General features: G+C 39.0%; 1 protein-coding gene across 1 annotated transcript in view; it reads right to left on the reverse strand.

Moving 5' to 3' along the window:
• The window catches only part of SNX25 (sorting nexin 25), a 135389-nt gene that overhangs the window by 81124 nt on the left and 36144 nt on the right, over positions 1–18121 (reverse strand). The window contains 3 exon segments of the mRNA XM_055315707.1: positions 8947–9133; positions 11490–11662; positions 16938–17154. Coding sequence (XP_055171682.1) covers positions 8947–9133; positions 11490–11662; positions 16938–17154 — 577 coding nt within the window.

Below are 18121 nucleotides of genomic sequence, written 5' to 3' on the forward strand. Positions count from 1 at the left end.
CATGAATAAATAAATAAAATCTTAAAAAAAAAATGTGCTCTCTGCCTCCAAGGCCATCCAGCACATGGACTTGGCACCTGACAGAAATATGAGGAGAGAGGGAGAATCAGGGACAAAGCCAGGTGGGAAAGAATGTCTGATTCTGAGACTCCGTTTATTTATAGAGTCACTGTTTGCATATATAAACTGCATTCTCCATCATCTATCTGTAATAAGAGCAAAATTTTTGGTCTTCCCTTGGCTTATTTCTTAGGCCTAACGTGGTTCAGACCTCAGGCTTGAGAGAGGAGCATTGTTATTTATTGGGTGTCCTCAAACCCCCAAATAAAATGCTGCATTGCATTCTAGTGGGCCACAACTAACTGATGAATGTTCATGATGAAATTGTATCTATTTGCAATCCTAGGTCTGATGATCATAACAACAACAGTATTTGCTAACAACTAGGAACATGCAGATCCTGGGCTGGTTCTCATAGTCATTCATAAAGCAAATACATCTTACCCACAGTACCAGTGGTGCTTCAATTACAAGCGCATCATGAATTATTTAATTTTAGAGAGATCATAAACCCCTTTATCCCAAACACTTTGCCTTCTTAGATCAAATTTTCCATTGCTATCGATACTTATCTTTCCTCCTAAATGTAGATATTTTGTTTTCTCCAATATGTTGAACTCTAACCTCTGTGCCCTCTGCTATTTCTCAGACACCAAGGGAAGGAATTAAATTCTGAAGTCAATGTACTTTTACTTTTTATAAAACTGAAAGATCTTTTTGAACGTTTTCCATAAGCAGCCTTGCATTTTAATGCACTTTTAAACTAAATTTATATTCATTTATTCTTTTCATAAAAATTTGCCAGGCTTCTCTTTGTTTTACACTTCATGATTTCTCATCTCCTTGCCCACCCACGCTAACCTTTCCTTCGCAGTTTATACATGCTTACTGATTTCGGATATGGTGTAGCAGTTTGTCTGAAGGTATGCTCCATTTCTTTTCTCATGTTCCTCTATAACACAACCCAATTTTACTGCTCATGATTCACAATGCATCTTCAGAATCACTGTTCAAAACACCAAATATTTAAATTCTTCTACAAAGAGGCATGAGATTTCAGGAATGTTAATATTTTTAGTGCATTAATCTTCATGTGCAAATGCACTAAGCTAATTTAGAGATGAAATCCATCCCCTTAATATCTGAAGAAAAACTATTTAGCAAACTCCCTCAGTAACCCACTCCACCGTTCATTATGACCTCTTAAATTAACCTATTCATTATACCCATTCCCTACTGCTTTATCCTAGTAAAACAGAAAACACATCGATCTCAGGCCACACTGGATAAAAGGTTTCCTTCATTTCTCCAAGCTAAATAATACTTAATCTTTTTCATTTTAAATCTTTTATTCATTATTAGAATTTACTCTCTACTATTTTTAGATTCTCCATGCCACTCTTTAAACAAGGGTCAGAAATAAACATATCCAGAACTGAAAAATCTAATAAAGATGAGACTGGCAGCAAATGAAATTACAGCAGTGACAGGCTGCCCTGATGTTCTTTATTTACGACTTGTTTCTCTGGCAGCCTATCCCTATCTCACTAACAGATGATGGTACTTCTGGCAGTACTGTTCTCTATGCAAGGATTAGTGCCTGCAAAGGCTCCCAGACAGTAGAATCTTCTCTTGACACTTGCAGGAAATCCCACATGGTTGAGCCCCTGTGTCACTGCTCTTTTCTGCCCACCTGGCTAGACGGTTACCCACCTTCATATGTGGGATTTTAAGTCAGATAGACAGGGGTTCAAATCTCAGCTGTTATATATTAGCTAAGTGATCCAGGGCAAGTCACTCTACCTTCCTCAACTACACAATGAGAATAGTAATACTTAATTCACATAGTTCTTAAAATGATCAGATGGTATGAACTGGACACTTCCTTACACTTAATGAACATTATTCAACAAATGGTTTCTTAAAAACAAAGAACTTCCCCTTCTTGGGCATTTGCTTAGCATCTCTAATTTTAGCAAATGTCCAGTCCAGGAAAGTAGTATTTGTCCAATGTCTGTGTGGGAAGTAGTGCTATCTTGCTTTGCCGTAACTATAGGACATGCAGTACTGTAGCAAAAATGGCTATGTGCCCATTCTGTCTGTATCTATGTTTTTTCCCTTAGTGATATAATCCACCATTTTTAACTGAATCGAAGGCCTCCCAGAATAAGACTACCTATTATATCTGACAGAAAAAAATATAAGCAGAAATGTCATGAGTAGCTTCCAGGTATTTCTCTAAAAGACACCCAATGCATGACCCTTTGCCACATCTTTCCTTGCCTTCATTCTGATTCCTGGAATTAGGATATGATGAATAGCATTCTAGACTACATCCTGAACCATAAGGACTCTGGAACATTCCTAGGATGGCAGAGCAGTGAGCTGGAAGGAGCCTGGATCCATGGGGATGATAGAGACCTCCTACTAGTCCTGGACTGACTCTTACAGATTTTTTTCATATAAGAAAGAAAAAAACCCTCTGCACTCTGGTAAGTAATCATTATTCTGTGGGTTTTCTACCATCTTTATCTAAATCTCATCCTAATAGAAGTATCTCCAATCTTTTCATGGGATTCAAGTAATAGTTTTTAATCAGGGGCAATTCTGTCCTCCAGAGGACATCTGGAAGGTCTGGGTGACATGTTTGGTTGTCACAACTAAGGGGTTACCACTGGCATCCAGTGGGTGAGGCTAGTGATGCTGCTAATATTCTACAACAAATAGAACCACCCCTACAACAAAGAATAATCTGGGCCAAAATGCCATTTTTACTAAGGTTGAGAAACCTTGACTTAAAGACATCCCTCAGGAACACCAATGATAAAATGCCTTTTATTCATTACAATAAACATGGTAAAAGAATGAGGTGTTGGGATTAATCAATATTCTTCTCAATAGTTACTATCTCTCTCAGTGATAGTTTTCAAAGAATTAGGATACAAGAATTATAAGACATCTAGCCAAGACTTCAGATTCATAGCAAGAATGTTCCATTTAAAAAAGATTCTCAGTTCTAGTTGCATGTATTATAATCACCTGGAGGGCTTTAAAACACACTGATGCCCAGGTTCCACTTCAGGCCAGTTATATAAAAATTCCTGGGGGGGGTGGGGGGGTGAGGCCTGGGCAACTCTATTTCTCATGGAAGAGCAAAACACGTTCATAGAGCACTTTTTACAAACACACTGAGGAATTACACAACACAGGCAACAGAGGATGTTCCCAGCCACAATCGGTCTGCTCCTTTCTAGGAGGTTCCGGAAGGGCAGAGCCTTTCATTTCCTCTGTTTAATGTTTACTCCAACTCCCTCTTTATCTTCAAAATAAAGGAACACACAGCGCTTTCTCTAGTATGGCTGTAATTGTTGAGTTTCACCAACGGATGTGCTTTTGCTCTGACCTCTGGCTTCCCCTTCCTTGACTGTGGTCATCATCTCACCACCCAGAAGGGTGGTGGAAATCCTTTAATATCTTGTATCAACAGGACCTTCAGATTTCTGAGGTGGATCACTGCTTCCACTGGAAGATGCTGGAAAATTCAAAATGCTATACCAGTCCAGCCGCCACATTCTCACTTTGACACCTTGGATGCCAGAAAAGAAGAAAAAGGAAGTAGCTACAAAGCACAGTGAAATATCCAGCTGTGATTTTTTTAAAGCCTGAGTGATTCTAATAAATAGCCAAGGTCAAAAAACCACTGGTTTAGTGTACTCGAAGGGAGTGCTTCTAGCTCTATAATCCTACTGTAAAAAGCAGCTCATGCTGACTTGGGAAAAAAAAATCAACTACAAATATGACCTTCAAGGGTTTTTTGGTTTGGTTGTTTGTTTTTAATGCATTCAAACCCAGGAGAGTTTAATGACATTTTTTCCTTTAGAAAATAAGCATCTAGCTCCCAAATACGTATGAAATAAAAGCGGATGGTTTCATCAACTGCTTAGTTTAAACAAGACACATTCCCTGCCCTAGGCAGCGTATCCCTCAAAATCTTACTAAGAGCAATTTGAAGATAGTGACCTAAAATACTAATAAAGTCAGAAAGCAGAGTACTCTAATTGTACGAGAAAAACAAAATAGTTCAGACTATGATTGAAAAAAGCAGTTCCATTAGTGTGAGGCAGCTGATAAGCTTCGTCGATGCTGGCTTTAGACAGGAGTCTGATAAAAAAAGCAATTTTGCCTGTCAATAATAGTAAGTAGACCTGACCCTTAAATAGAGAGCAATTTTTCTATCAGATAAACAATAAGTAGCCCAGCAACCAGATAATTTATGCAACATCACCTTTTTGAGGAAAAAAAAAAAAATCAACCTCTGCCACTGCAGAGTTGTTCCGGCAGCCTCTCTAGTTCAATCAGTGCGAGCAGCAGAGAATAAAGGTTAGCCCTTAGGTTACCCTGAGATACAATGAATAGGACACTGCCCCCATCCCAGGATAAAAGATATACCAGTACTGCATCAACAGAACTGCCTGAAATTTTATCATACAGCAAAGCCCAAGGAATTGCCTCATAGTCATAGATCCGGGGAAGATGCCTCAGGATAATGCAATATTTACAAGAGTATTCAGAAACTAAGTCTGGATGTGCATATCTATCATTGAGAAAAATGCCCTCCACAGTATTTTCTCCCAAGGTTCTTTGCCAAACTGTTGAGGGGACTATGTATTCTTCAGGACTACCATGATCCCATAGCTGATGTTGCTAATGCACATGATGCTTCCAGAAAGTTTACACTCCTTGTTATAAGAGAAATATGCAGCTCTTCCAAAGGAAGTTATCACCATAATTCCCATGATTTACATGAAGAAACAAGAACTTATAAAAATATCAGAGAAATAGACCACTTTGGTTACACTCAATCATTACATCAACTTGACTAAATCTGCAATGTATTCTTTCTATTTCTAATAGAGTGGGCATTTTAAGAGTTTAATCATCTAATCACCAAAGTACCTCCAAGTATCTTCCCCATGGACTCTATGAACTTTGTTGGAAACAAAATCCAAGAGTAAGATGAAGAACACAAAAGATAACAGAAATATAGGGAATAGGAGTATATTTGGGGGAATGCTTGGGAGGATGCCTGGGTGGTTCAGTGGTTGAGCCTTTGGCTCAGGGCATGATCCCACGGTCCTGGGACCGAGTCCCGCATCCGACTCCCCGCAGGGAGCTGCTTCTCCCTCTGCCTGTATCTCAGCCTCTCATGAACAAATAAGTAAAATCTTAAAAAAAAAAAACAAATAAACAAGAACTGATGGGATATAAGACACCAGGAAGGGGTCTTCCATATATAGCGACACCCTGAGCCAAAGGCAGACACTCAACCACTGAGCCGCCTAAGCATCCTATTCCATCACTTCTTATTGGTGGCACATATACTGCGCAGAGAGATGGTGGTACGAAGAGATTAGGAATCCACAACATTTTATTTTACTCGATTTATCAAGTCACTGATAATACTACTAAAGATAGTCAAAAGGTATTCTTTAAAATGCAAACAATTCAAACTGTCCATCGACTGACAAAAGAATAAACAAAATGTGGTATATTCATACAAAGCAATATTGTTCAGCCAAAAAAAAAAAAAAAAGAAATGGAAGTATGGATATGCACCACAACGTGGATGACCCTTGAAAATATTATTCTGAATATAAGAAGCCAGACACAGAGGCCACACATTGCATGATTCCATTTATATGAAATGTCCACAACAGGCAAACCCCCAGAGACAGAAAGTAAATTAGTGGTTGCCAAGGGCTGGAGGGAGAAGCGATGGGGAGTGACTGCTAATGGTCACATGGCTTCTTTTTAACATGATGAAAATATTCTGGAATTAGAAGTAATGGCTGCAGTCTGAATATACTAAAAGCACTGAATCATACATTTTAAATTGGTGGATTTAATGGGTTATCTCAATGTTAAAAAAAAATACTCTTTAATTCAGCATTTCTCCTGCTCCTTGAGCCTCTCTCCATGCTCAACAGGGGGTCTTCCTCTTAGGACACCAGGCATCCTTCAGTACCACCCTATTCGTGACATTAAGAGGAAGTACTCTTACAGAAAGATTTAAATGCTCATACCATTTTTGTTTCATCACATTCTAAAGGGAAAATATCAAATCAGAATTCCTAGTGTAATCTTTAGTCACTCAGGTAAAGGCAATCCAAAATGCTCCTACTGTGACAAAAGCAGGTTGTCCAATCATCCTGGGGCTTTTGTTTTCTAAAGGTCAAGTCTTACTGAGTTACTTCTTTACCTACTAGATGATGAGCTGCTAACATTAAGATAATTATAGAACTTCAAATAGTCCTGAGCCTTTGACTAGTACCTTTTGAAAAAGGAAACCAGGCTCACGTAGGTGGGCTCAGTTGATTAAACATCTGCCTTCAGCTCAGGTCATGATCCCAGGGTCCTGGGATGGAGCCCCAAGTTGGGCTCCCTGCTCAGAGGGGAGCCCTGCTTCTCCCTCCCTCTGCCTGCAGCTCCCCCGCCCCTACTTGTGTACGCTCTCTGTCAAATAAATAATAAAAACTTTTAAAAAAGAGAGAAAGATAAACCATTAATTCTAATCAAGATTCATTCATCTCATACTACAGAACTGTGCTTAGAGAACCAATGGTTGAGCACTCAAAATAATGACTTCTGATGTTGAAAAAAGTCTTTTGGTACCTTTTTGTTACACCATTATCTATGTCAACATGTGGGCAGTGCTGGGGTCCTTTGTTTGGTATGCAAAACAGAATACTCATTCATAAGTCTGGAGATAGAATGAGGGACGCCTGGGTGGCTCAGTTGTTGAGCATCTGCCTTTGGCTCAGGTCGTGATCCTTGAGTCCTGGGATCGAGTCCTGAATCGGGCTTCTTACAGGGAACCTGCTTCTCCCTCTGCCTATGTCTCTGCCTCTCTCTGTATCTCTCACGAATAAGTAAATAAAAATCTTTAAAAAAAAAAAAAACAGAATGAATACTGATACAGTTAAGTATCTGCCACTATTGATTGTAAATTGTTATCTTAAACTTCCTTGAAGTTACCAAATGGTCTACTTCTGACTGTATTGTGGAAACACTGCTTAAAAGGGAAAGAGTACTTAGGAATGCAGTGCCTCCACAGTTTATCAACATGAGGTACCATCTGTTCACAAACTATGTCTTAAGAGAAAATAGTAATTCCACAGAGGGTGGTTATCACATTACTCTGGTCACACCACATGCAGTATATCCGGGATCAACAGGTATAAGAGTACCCTGGCAGAGCAATATTGGAGTATAGGTTTGAACAGCATCTCTAGAACCAGTACTTGGGATGTGTGATGGCAGTTTTAAGGGGAAGAGGAGGCAATGGGGTGCTCTGTCATTGTGAGCTCTTTTACTTTCTATGGAATGATACTTTATTTTTTTTAAGATTTTATTTATTTATTCATGAGAGACAGAGAGAGAGAGAAGCAGAGACACAGGCAGAGGGAGAGGCAGGCTCCCTACAGGGAGCCCAATGCGGGTCTTGATCTCAGGACCCCAGGATCATGATCTGAGCCAAAGGCAGATGTTCAACCACTGAGCCACCCAGGTGTCCCTGGAATAACACTTTAAACTCCTTTTTTTTTTTTTTTAACTCCTTTTAAATTTCAAAGGAAGTAATGACGAGGATGACCTTTGAGTGGCTATAACTTGTACACCTCACATAACAAAACTGGGACATGGGTCCTTAGGTTATCTAATCAGCTCAAGTGTCACAATTATCAAAAACAAATTTTTAGATTCAGACAAAAATGATTACAAATCTATAATAAATGAGTACCAAAGATAGTTTATTCAAGATTATGCATTGGAAAGAGAAGCACAAATAAATCTCCAGAGATTATATCCCCTAAGAATTAAATTATCTGTAAACACAATCATACAATTGAAGCCATCATTATACATTTACAGGACCTAAATTAATATACAACAAAGTTTACAAGAACATGGTACCCTCTAGAATGTATACCTCTTATATATTCAGATTAAAAAGCTAGTGCAGCACAACTCACCTTAATGTTGACTCTAGTTCAGAGGCAAATGTGACAAATCTAAAATCTTCAAAGAATTCAAAGACCCTTTAAGCTAACATTTTATTTTCCATCTACAATTTACCAAAATTACTTATCAGAAGTAAAACTGACATATCAGAGTTGCCTGTCTTCCCCATGTATTATTGCTTGGGGATACTAAAACAAGAACTACAGAAACAGAAGCCTAATAAATAAATAAATAAATAAATAAATATAATAAATTAAAATTGAAATTTAAAAAAAAACCCAGAAGCCTAGAAAATCCAGAAATTATACATTGCTATAAAATCATTCTGTATATGCATATACTATGGAAATAAAAAATAAATCTACAAAAACAGACACACTCACCCCTAAGACATTTCAAGAACAATAATGAAGATTGATGTCCCCTATCAAAGAGACTCCTGGGATGTATTTTCTCAAAATAATTAGTCAAGAACCCATGATTCCCAAACCTGGGCCTGCATTTTCTAAGAAAAATGAAAATTGATGCAATGTTCTGTTACATAATTTTAAAAACACATCATTTCCTTTTCATGTTTTTAAGGTAAGCATCTGAGTGGCTAAGCAGTTACTGGTTTAAGTAAACAGCTTTCAATCTATTATAACCTAATTACTTGAAAAACATGGTACTTTGGAGGAAAAAAAAAAAAGAACTAATTCCCCTGCTAAAGGAGAAGCTGGATAAATATAGTAGTCACTGAATAGTAAGATTTACAGACTTCCTTTATTTCTGCCTCCCTGACAACCACATTTTTTTGTACCTAACTAGGCAGAGTTTTTTTGTACCTAATTAGTAACTACTGTCATGCTATAATTAAAGATCAAATACCTTAGTTGCTTCAAGAACTCAACATCAGAGTTGCTGTTAATAAGCTTGATGAACTCTTCATAAGAAGGAGCATAGGTGTAGGCTCTCTTGTGATGTTCATTCATCTGTTCTCTGCGCTCCAACTGGGCAAGTAGCATCTGGTTAATGTAATCTGGATTACTAAGTAATTCCACTACTGGCTTCAAGACTGTGGGAAGAAAAAGAAAGTACTACTGAAAAAGGTATTGTCCTTTGAAGAAATTGTTTTTCTTCTACAGAATTAAAACCACACTTGGGATACGTTTTTAAACTACCCAAATGGGGAAAATAGAAACAACTCAAATATTCAAAAATACGTATGCATGTACAAACAGCTCGTGCTGGGTATGTTAGCAACTATGCCTACGATCGAGTGGTTGTTTTAACAAGTTTTTTTTTTTAATTTTTTTTTAATTTTTATTTATTTATGATAGTCAGAGAGAGAGAAAGAGAGAGAGGCAGAGACATAGGCAGATGGAGAAGCAGGCTCCATGCACCGGGAGCCCGATGTGGGATTCGATCCCGGGTCTCCAGGATCGCGCCCTGGGCCAAAGGCAGGCGCCAAACCGCTGCGCCACCCAGGGATCCCTGTTTTAACGAGTTAAGTTTAAAGGAATAATGAAAGAAAGTCACTTGGAACCCAAGTTCCTAACAAAGATACCAAAATTAAGCACACTGATTTTTTTCTTTTATTTCTTTCATAAGGCTCAATACGTTTGGTCTGCCAAAAGATGAAAGTGAACGTTCTTCCAACTGGTGAAAGCAGATCTCAGGGGAGAAATTATTAAAGTCAACGATACTACTATAAATTCATCCTACTAACTTTTGCGTTAAATAATTCCCTTTTCAACACCTGCACCGCAATGTTTATAGCAGCAATGTCCACAATAGCCAAACTGGGGAAGGAGCCTCGGTGTCCATCAAAAGATGATGGATAAAGAAGATGTGGTTTATGCATACAATGGAATATTACTCAGACATTAGAAACGACAAATACCCACCATTTGCTTCAACGTGGATGGAACTGGAGGGTATTATGCTGAGTGAAGTAAGTCAATCGGAGAAGGACAAACATTATATGGTCTCATTCATTTGGGGAATATAAAAAATAGTGAAAGGGAATAAAGGGAAAGGAGAGAAAGTAAGAGAGACAGAACATGAGAGACTCCTAACTCTGGGAAACGAACAAGGGGTGGTGGAAATGGAGGTGGGCAGGGGGACAGGGTGACTGGGTGACGGGCACTGGTGGGGGGGCACTGGACAGGATGAGCACTGGGTGTTATGCTATATGTTGGCAAATCGAACTCCAAAAAAATATATACAAAAAAACCCACAAATCTTCATTAAAATAAAATAAGTTGCCAAAAAAAAAAAAAAAGAATTCCCTTTTCAGGAGTGCCTGAGTGGCTCAGTCAGTTAAGTACTGGACTCGATTTTGGCTCAGGTCATGATCTCAGGATCCTGGGATAGAGTCCAGCATCCAGTCAGCTTGAGGATTCTCTCCTTTTCCCTCTGCTCCTCCCCACTCCACCACCACTAGCACACTATATGCTCATACACTCTAAAATAAATAAATAATGGCTCAGTTGTTTAGGTGTCCCAACTCTTCATCTCAGCTCAGGTGTTGATCTCAGGGTAGTCAAGTCCAAAAATAAATTTAAAAATTCCCTTTTCTCTGTGATTGGTATCTGCTAATGACCAAAGATAACAAATGAGAGTCAATCAATGAGTATCAAATATAATGTTATTTGAGATTCTGAGGTAAGAGGAATTTTTCTTAGGTCATAGTTTCTTCCAATTATCTTATTCTGGCCAACCTTCCTCCTCATTATACTTCCTCTAGTAATTATATTGCAGTACTATTCCTTTTTATTTATTACAGGTTCACAAAATTATGTATAGGCATTATCAATGAATCCTCTTTTTTTAAATATTTTTTTTGAATCCTCTATCTTAAAAGTATCTTAGGTAAATGCACACTGGAGTTTGAGTACAGATATTCTGTCATTGATGTATATGTTATTGACCTGGATAATTCACAAGCTATCCTAAATGGATGTTTCCCTGTGAAGAACGTAAGGATGGATTATCCTGTGTCAAAATAACAATGGATCATGTTACATAAAGAACTTGTTTATCGGGCAGCCCTGGTGGCACAGCGGTTTAGTGCCGCCTGCAGCCTGGGGTGTGATCCTGAAGACCCGGGATCGAGTCCCGCATTGGGCTTCCTGCATGGGGCCTGCTTCTCCCTCTGCCTGTGTCTCTGCCTCTCTCTTGCTCTCTCTGAATGAATAAATAAATAAATCTTTAAAAAAAAAAAACAAAACTTGTTTATCATGGGTGGCCAAATAATGCCATCTCTGAATGACACTTCAAGTTTGTAAATCTGAAAGTATCTTAGCTCCCACATGTCCCACAATATGCAAGGTTGGCATAGGTGTATATCAAGTGTTATCACAGTAGTATGTATACATTTATTTGTATAATCATCACATTAGTAATATGAATCATTTATAAAAGTCTACCTTTTGTTGTGAGAATTTCTGCAAGCATTATACGTAAGCTGAGAGACTGGACATCCTTTGAGGGAAGGAGACAAAACACCAGAACCCGAGAACACATTTGTAGGAATCTCACTTCATCATATGAGTTCCTCAAGCATGCATGTAACACAAAAGGCCTTGGTTGTTCTTCATGTCTAAAAGAAATTAATGAAGAGAAGGAAGAGTAAGGAAAGAAATTTCTAGAAACAATTTGGTTACGTATCATTAATTATAAAATATCTCAAATGGACAATACATCAGTTTTAATAACTGTGTCCACTCCTCAAAAACATCAACAGCCAATCATTTTCTCAATCACAGACTAATTTAGAAAAATGCTAATATGTGCCCTTTCAGGATGTCAAACCTTAAGTAGCATCAACAATTACACATAACTCCCAAATCACAGCAACAATACAGCAAAGTATTGGGTTTTTTTTTAAAAAGTCAAAGAAAGCATAACCGGAGTCACTAGTCAGCTTTCCTGACTACGTACTTATGGGATAAAAATATTCTATGGGTTTTCTACTGAGGAGAGGGTCCACAACTTGATGCTACATAAATTGGTGGCAAGCTGCCTTCTGGGAGGTTCCCAAGTACCATGTTCACAGGCTTCCCTATAAGCACTGACCCTATCCTTATCCCATGGCCATTAATTTGGTGGATCTGAGTGAAGAGGAGTAGAAAGTAGAACTTTCTATACCCCTTTTGCCCACAGTACCTTGATAGTAGCAGCTCAAGAAAGACTGGGAGATAGTTTTTTTTTTTAATATCTTCCAGATAAGAAGCAAAATTTATGAACCTCTTATAGTAATTAGTGGCCAATATTGGGGGTAAAGAGGACACTACACAGAGTGAGAGGAATCATACTAGGGACTATATAGGAATGAAACAAAGGCATACTGGTGCCTCTTAGAACTAGCACCTCTGAAGTGTTTCTTGCAATTTATTTTTGGACTAGAGAATGAAGATTAGTTTCCAGGGTAGGTACTCTAAAAAAGGGGGATTTCTTGTCTTCTACGACAAGCAGGAAAGATTCAATACTAATGTGCAAAGCCAACAAAATAAACAGATTTTAAGAATAAGCCTTTACATATATACTGCTATATGCTGACATTTTAAAATAGCATCTTTTTTCAGAGGCGCCTGGCTGGCTCACTTAGTAGAACACGGGACTTTTGATTTTGGGGGTATAAGTTCAAGCCACTGGTGGTAGAGTTTACTTAAAAAAATAATAAACTTAAAATGGCATCTTCAACTATTTTAGGTTCTATGCTGCCAGCTTGAGATGATCTTTTAATATTTAAGATCTAGATGCTACTTTTGTCACATCAAGCACTTTTAAGGATAAAAGCTTTACTTTAGAATATGTATTTGGTTAACAATTATTGATGTAAGTTGGCTCCAAAATAACAGGAAGCTTTTTTCTATACTATCAAAATCCCTCTCATTGTATACACAATCCCTTCTCTGTTCCAATGGAAGGCAGATAATAGAAGGAGCTTGGGAGTCAGACAAGTTCATCTCCCTCCTAGAACTGAGTTAGGGGAAATTTTTCTGAGTGAGCATAAAAGGCCAGATAGCTGGCCAAACAAGCTCGATCTAAAGAAAAAAAGAGAGGCCAATGCTTCCCTCGAATCCCTCTGCTTACTCCAAACAGGATATTCCCAGGATGCCCTCTAGTTAGTGGGCATCAAGTATTACTTCAGAACCCAAGAAAAGATCTTGAGGCATATGGCTGCTTCTGGGTCAGGAGATGTCCATGTGCCTATGTCTAGGTAGCATCCTCCTTCTGCCAGTGTGGATAGGTCATTTGTTTACTGCAATTCCTACTGTTTGCATCTGGGTCCTCATTCCTTAATGAGCGAAAGGACATTCACCTCTTGTAAATTTCACATGTACAACATGACTTTAATCTTCCCACCGACACCGAGAAGCAGATATCATCACTGGCGTTTCATGCATGAAAACACTGAAGATCTGAGTGGTTATGCAAAGAGTCCAAAGTCAGAGGTAATAAACAGTAGAAATAACTCCCATGGTCTACCTGACTCTCAAAGTCCAGACTTTCTACACTGCTCCAAATCAAAGACTGCAAAGATGAGGGGGGGAGGATTCAGAGATAAAGGTGGACAACATGAATAAAAACATTATTTTTCCCTTTAAACAGCATGCCTGAGCTTGACTAGTAAATCAAACACAAAGAGATTTTAAGAAGACGACTATGAAATTAAAGATGCTACTGATTAAACAGCATAAAAGGAATCAGTTTTAGATTTTCCTGAGACATGCTAGAACAAGACAGATGGGACAAAGGAACAGGAAGCAGAAGCAAGACTTAAATATGATCTGGAGTGTTTAAAGCAGCAACAGAATGTCGGCCTGGGGATAAACACGAGCAGACTGGAAAGCTGCCTCACACAATTGCCCAACAGTCAACCAGTGTATGTGTTGCTTTTATTAATGCAATTTATTATTCTCTTGTCTGACAGTAGCCAATTCAATTGGGTGCTTCCCAGGCTGCCAGAGTCATTTTGCAGCCAATAGATATCTGCACACCAATGGAGATTTCTAGGACACGGGCTCTCTGTTTACCTGGGGCAGGCAAGGGCAGAGACAGCCACCAAACCTAGACACATTGTCTGCCAGTCTCATTGTGTGATTTGTAGAAGATAATGCATAATCAGATATTAGTTCTCTAGGGTTCACTTCTAGGGCATAATCATCTCTATGCAAAATACCAGTGACCTACTGGCACTTTGTCAAATATCTATAATCCCAGAGTACAGTGGTAGATTTTTTTCTTTAATAAGAATCATCAACTAGAGCTCCTGGGCATAGCCCAGATATCAGCAAAATAAATCTACCGTTGGTATAAGAAAACTAGAAGCCCAGGGAGAAGACATTTCTAAAATGGAATCAATTCTCTGTTTCTATTATTGTGATGCTTCACCCATAATATCTTTATATAGTCACAAAAGCAGTAATTTCAGAAGCTGGTAAATGTCTCCATGAAAAATATGTGCTCAGGTTCAAATTAGATAATCATAAAAATACTAAATTTCTCTAACCACTTGCTTTTCTCCCAAACCTAAATCCATCAGTCTTCTCACTGGAATAAAACATGGATTTTAAAAATACTGTCCTTTATTGAACCATGGTTTAAACATTTTAAAATGAGCTTCCACTGAGTTTAAACAAGTCTTGGACAGTATCTGGCAGGCAGAGAAGTAAGGAGCACTTTAGACAACAGATACCACAGCAAACCAGAAGGAGCTCCCAGGAGTTGCTGAACACTTGAAAGGAGCAGTTGGAGCTCTTGAGAGACCAGGGGTATAACCCTAGAGTCCTCATCCTTTCACTTTCCTTATTAGTTCACATATTCCCTTCCTGGAAGTTGCTTTCTCTACCAACAGCAGTCTTCAAAGGGAGGCCCAGGGACCCCTATGTAATACAAAATGATACTTGTCTTTTTCACACCTCTCCTCACAAGCACAGTGGAGTTTCCAGAGGCTACCTGATGTGTGCTGACACCATCACTCTACTGGCTAATGGGAAATGTAATGTGTATTCGTGCACTTTAAAAAAATCTCTTAGTTTTAATAGCTGACATGGTAAATATCCATAGTATAAGAAGAAATGGGGTGGTATATGTTTAATAACTGGCTCCCCAAGGGAAAAACAGCTCTGATTTACAGCATTTGGCCATTGTACACTGTAAATACTCCCACCATGGCCAATTACAAGCTAGCAAAGTGATACCACTGATTCAAAGTAGGGAAGATATGTGCACAGCCAGCTCACGAGCCAGTACAAGCTCCAGCACCCCACAAGATGGAACCCACATAAACAAAGTGCTTTTGGGGGTGCCTGGCTGTGTCAGTCAGAAAAATATCCATCTCTTGATCTCAGGTTTATGAGTTTGAGCCCCATATTGGGCATAGAGATTACTTCAAAATATAATCTTTAAAAGTGCTTCTAGGTTTTCAGTAACTTTTAAGAGTATAGAGGGATCCCTGAAACCAAAATAAATCTGAAAACCACTACTCCACAGTAATTTTTTTCAAATCATGGGTTCTGACCCACAAGGAATAAAATAAAATTTTATTTGTCTCAAACACAATTAAAAAAAAGTTAACACAAAAATATCAGTTATCACAGGTAATAAGGTATTATTTTATGAATTGGGTCACAATATAAAATGTATTTCTTATTATGGGTCACAGTTTTTAAAAATTGCAAAATACTGGGGGGAGCAAGCTGGAAAACATCAGCCACGTGATGGCTCTGTAAATTTTGATCTCATAAGACTGTGCTACACAGACTCTGGGAGAGAGAACGACTCATGGCAAGAGGCAATACTGGGAGAACTGGGAAATGCTACTGCACAATGCCATTTAGCAAGTAGCCCCCACTGAACAATAATAGCACAGTGCAGAAGAGAGAATGCTCAATGATAAACTCCCATGGCAGGGCTTCTTAGAAGAAAAGGAGAGTTACCACCTGCCTAAAGGATGCCAATGTATTTTTGTCCTCATTTGTATTTTTCTGATACCCCCTCTCTCTTCTGAGAGGTAGAAGAGCATTAGTGAGAATAGGCTACGTTAACCATAAGGAGCCCCCTTCCTACTGAGTCCATCTCCAAGCAGACAGAAGGTCACTCCTTTCTTTCAGTAAGACAACTCCTATGTGCAAAGGTTAGGAGTGCTGTGTAATTCGGCGTTCTCACATTCACTCAGAGGAGGACATACAATTAAGATCCCAAACAGCAAACCTCTGAAAGTAAGGATTTGTTATAAGCACAGCTATGGCCTTGAAGTCTTCCTTCCAAAGGCAGAGTCACCGCATAGGCACACATCTTGTCAACGGAACAGTACAAGGAGCTAACAAGCCTAAATATTCACAATTTTCACATTGAAACATTCCTAATTACAGCCCACAAACTCCAATATTGAGTTTCTTCTAAAAGTCAATTTTCAGGAGATTGTGTTGTAACAGAGCTCCCAACACGAGACTCACGAAAAGAAACATGAATTCTAAACCCTTCTAAAAGCTGTAAGTTCACAGACACTCTTCACACTACAAAACATTATGTTTAAGTTTTCTGCTTCTAGGTACTCATGATTCTACAAATAAGTTCATAATAGTGCTGACTCAGTAAAACTCATTTCATTGTTTAAGTTTTTCCACATAATTAAAGAAGTCGATAAAGGGGTTTTCTATTAAAGGTATTTAAAAAAAAAACAAAACTACTCTACCAGAACACTATAATTGTCCCCCCCCCCAATATATCTACATTTCAAGCCAACTGCCAGCAAGAGGCAGACAATTCTAGAGTTTTATCTTGACTTTGACCTCTTTCTATAGAAGAAAAATATTTTAATGTGGGGGAAAAGAAAAAGGGGAGGTTGTTTGTGTTAGGGCAGTTACCTGGCATTCGCAGCTTTCAGGTCACAGAAATGAGTGAGTAAAGTTCTTACAACATCATTGCAGACGACTTTAACTATATCCACATGGCTCAGTCTGTGACGCAGCTGTCTGGCAATTTCCCAAAAGTCTTCCAAGAGCAGATGGTAAAGCTGTCCCTCATCTCTGCTGAGATTTCCATACCAGGACAGAACATAATCTCTGTAACTGTAGTCAAACACTACCAGGAATAAACAAAGCAGTGAGTAAAACTTAGATGGAACAAGCATACATCAAGACTGCATTTCTACTGGAAGCGGATGACCTATTTAATATTCACTGTTTAAAGTATAAAGAGGGATCCCTGGGTGGCGCAGTGGTTTGGCGCCTGCCTTTGGCCCAGGGCGCGATCCTGGAGACCCGGGATCGAATCCCACGTCGGGCTCCCGGTGCATGGAGCCTGCTTCTCCCTCTGCCTGTGTCTCCGCCTCTCTCTCTCTCGGACTATCATAAATAAATAAAAAATAAAAAATAAAAAAAATAAAGTATAAAGAAAGTAGGTAATAAAACAAGACATGATATTTCTTAAAATATCTCAAAATAAAAGATTCACATCCAACTAAAATTCTGGAAGTGTGAGGACCATATGTCCTAAATTTTTGTGGACAGCCTGATTTTTAAATATTCTATCCTGGGGTCAGACTATCTAAAATTTCTCAAAAAAAGCATCTTACACAGTGGCTACACACTTATGGAGTCTGCCAATCAATTTATTGCCTCTCACCCCCAAATTCACCCCTTTTTGCCCTGCTTTATGATACTGGAGATGGACCTGTTAGCATTTCTTTGCCAACTCATATCATTTAGGGTCTGTCGGGACAGGATGCTAGAGGGACTTCTCCTGGTTCCTGTGTGCTCTTCTCTCATTGCTTCTGCAACGTGCAGCAGACACCAGCATGTGGGGCACCGGATGGCACTCAAAGGGCAACTTCCCAGAGAATTCTGCTAGTACTCTGGGAGTAGCTTCCCACAGCCTGTGGTATTTCCCCAGACTTCGCCACCACCACGTGGGCCATGGATGTGCCCTCTCCAGTGAGGCCTGAATCTCAGCTCTGGGTGAAGAAGGAACCCTCTCCCAGACATATCCCTCCTTACAGTACTCTGCCTTGGCCCCAGGAGTAGTGATTGCTCCTACTGTCTGCTTTTCC

Source organism: Nyctereutes procyonoides, unplaced genomic scaffold, assembly GCF_905146905.1.
Source record: "Nyctereutes procyonoides isolate TBG_1078 unplaced genomic scaffold, NYPRO_anot_genome, whole genome shotgun sequence".
NCBI classification, from domain to species: Eukaryota; Metazoa; Chordata; class Mammalia; order Carnivora; family Canidae; genus Nyctereutes; species Nyctereutes procyonoides.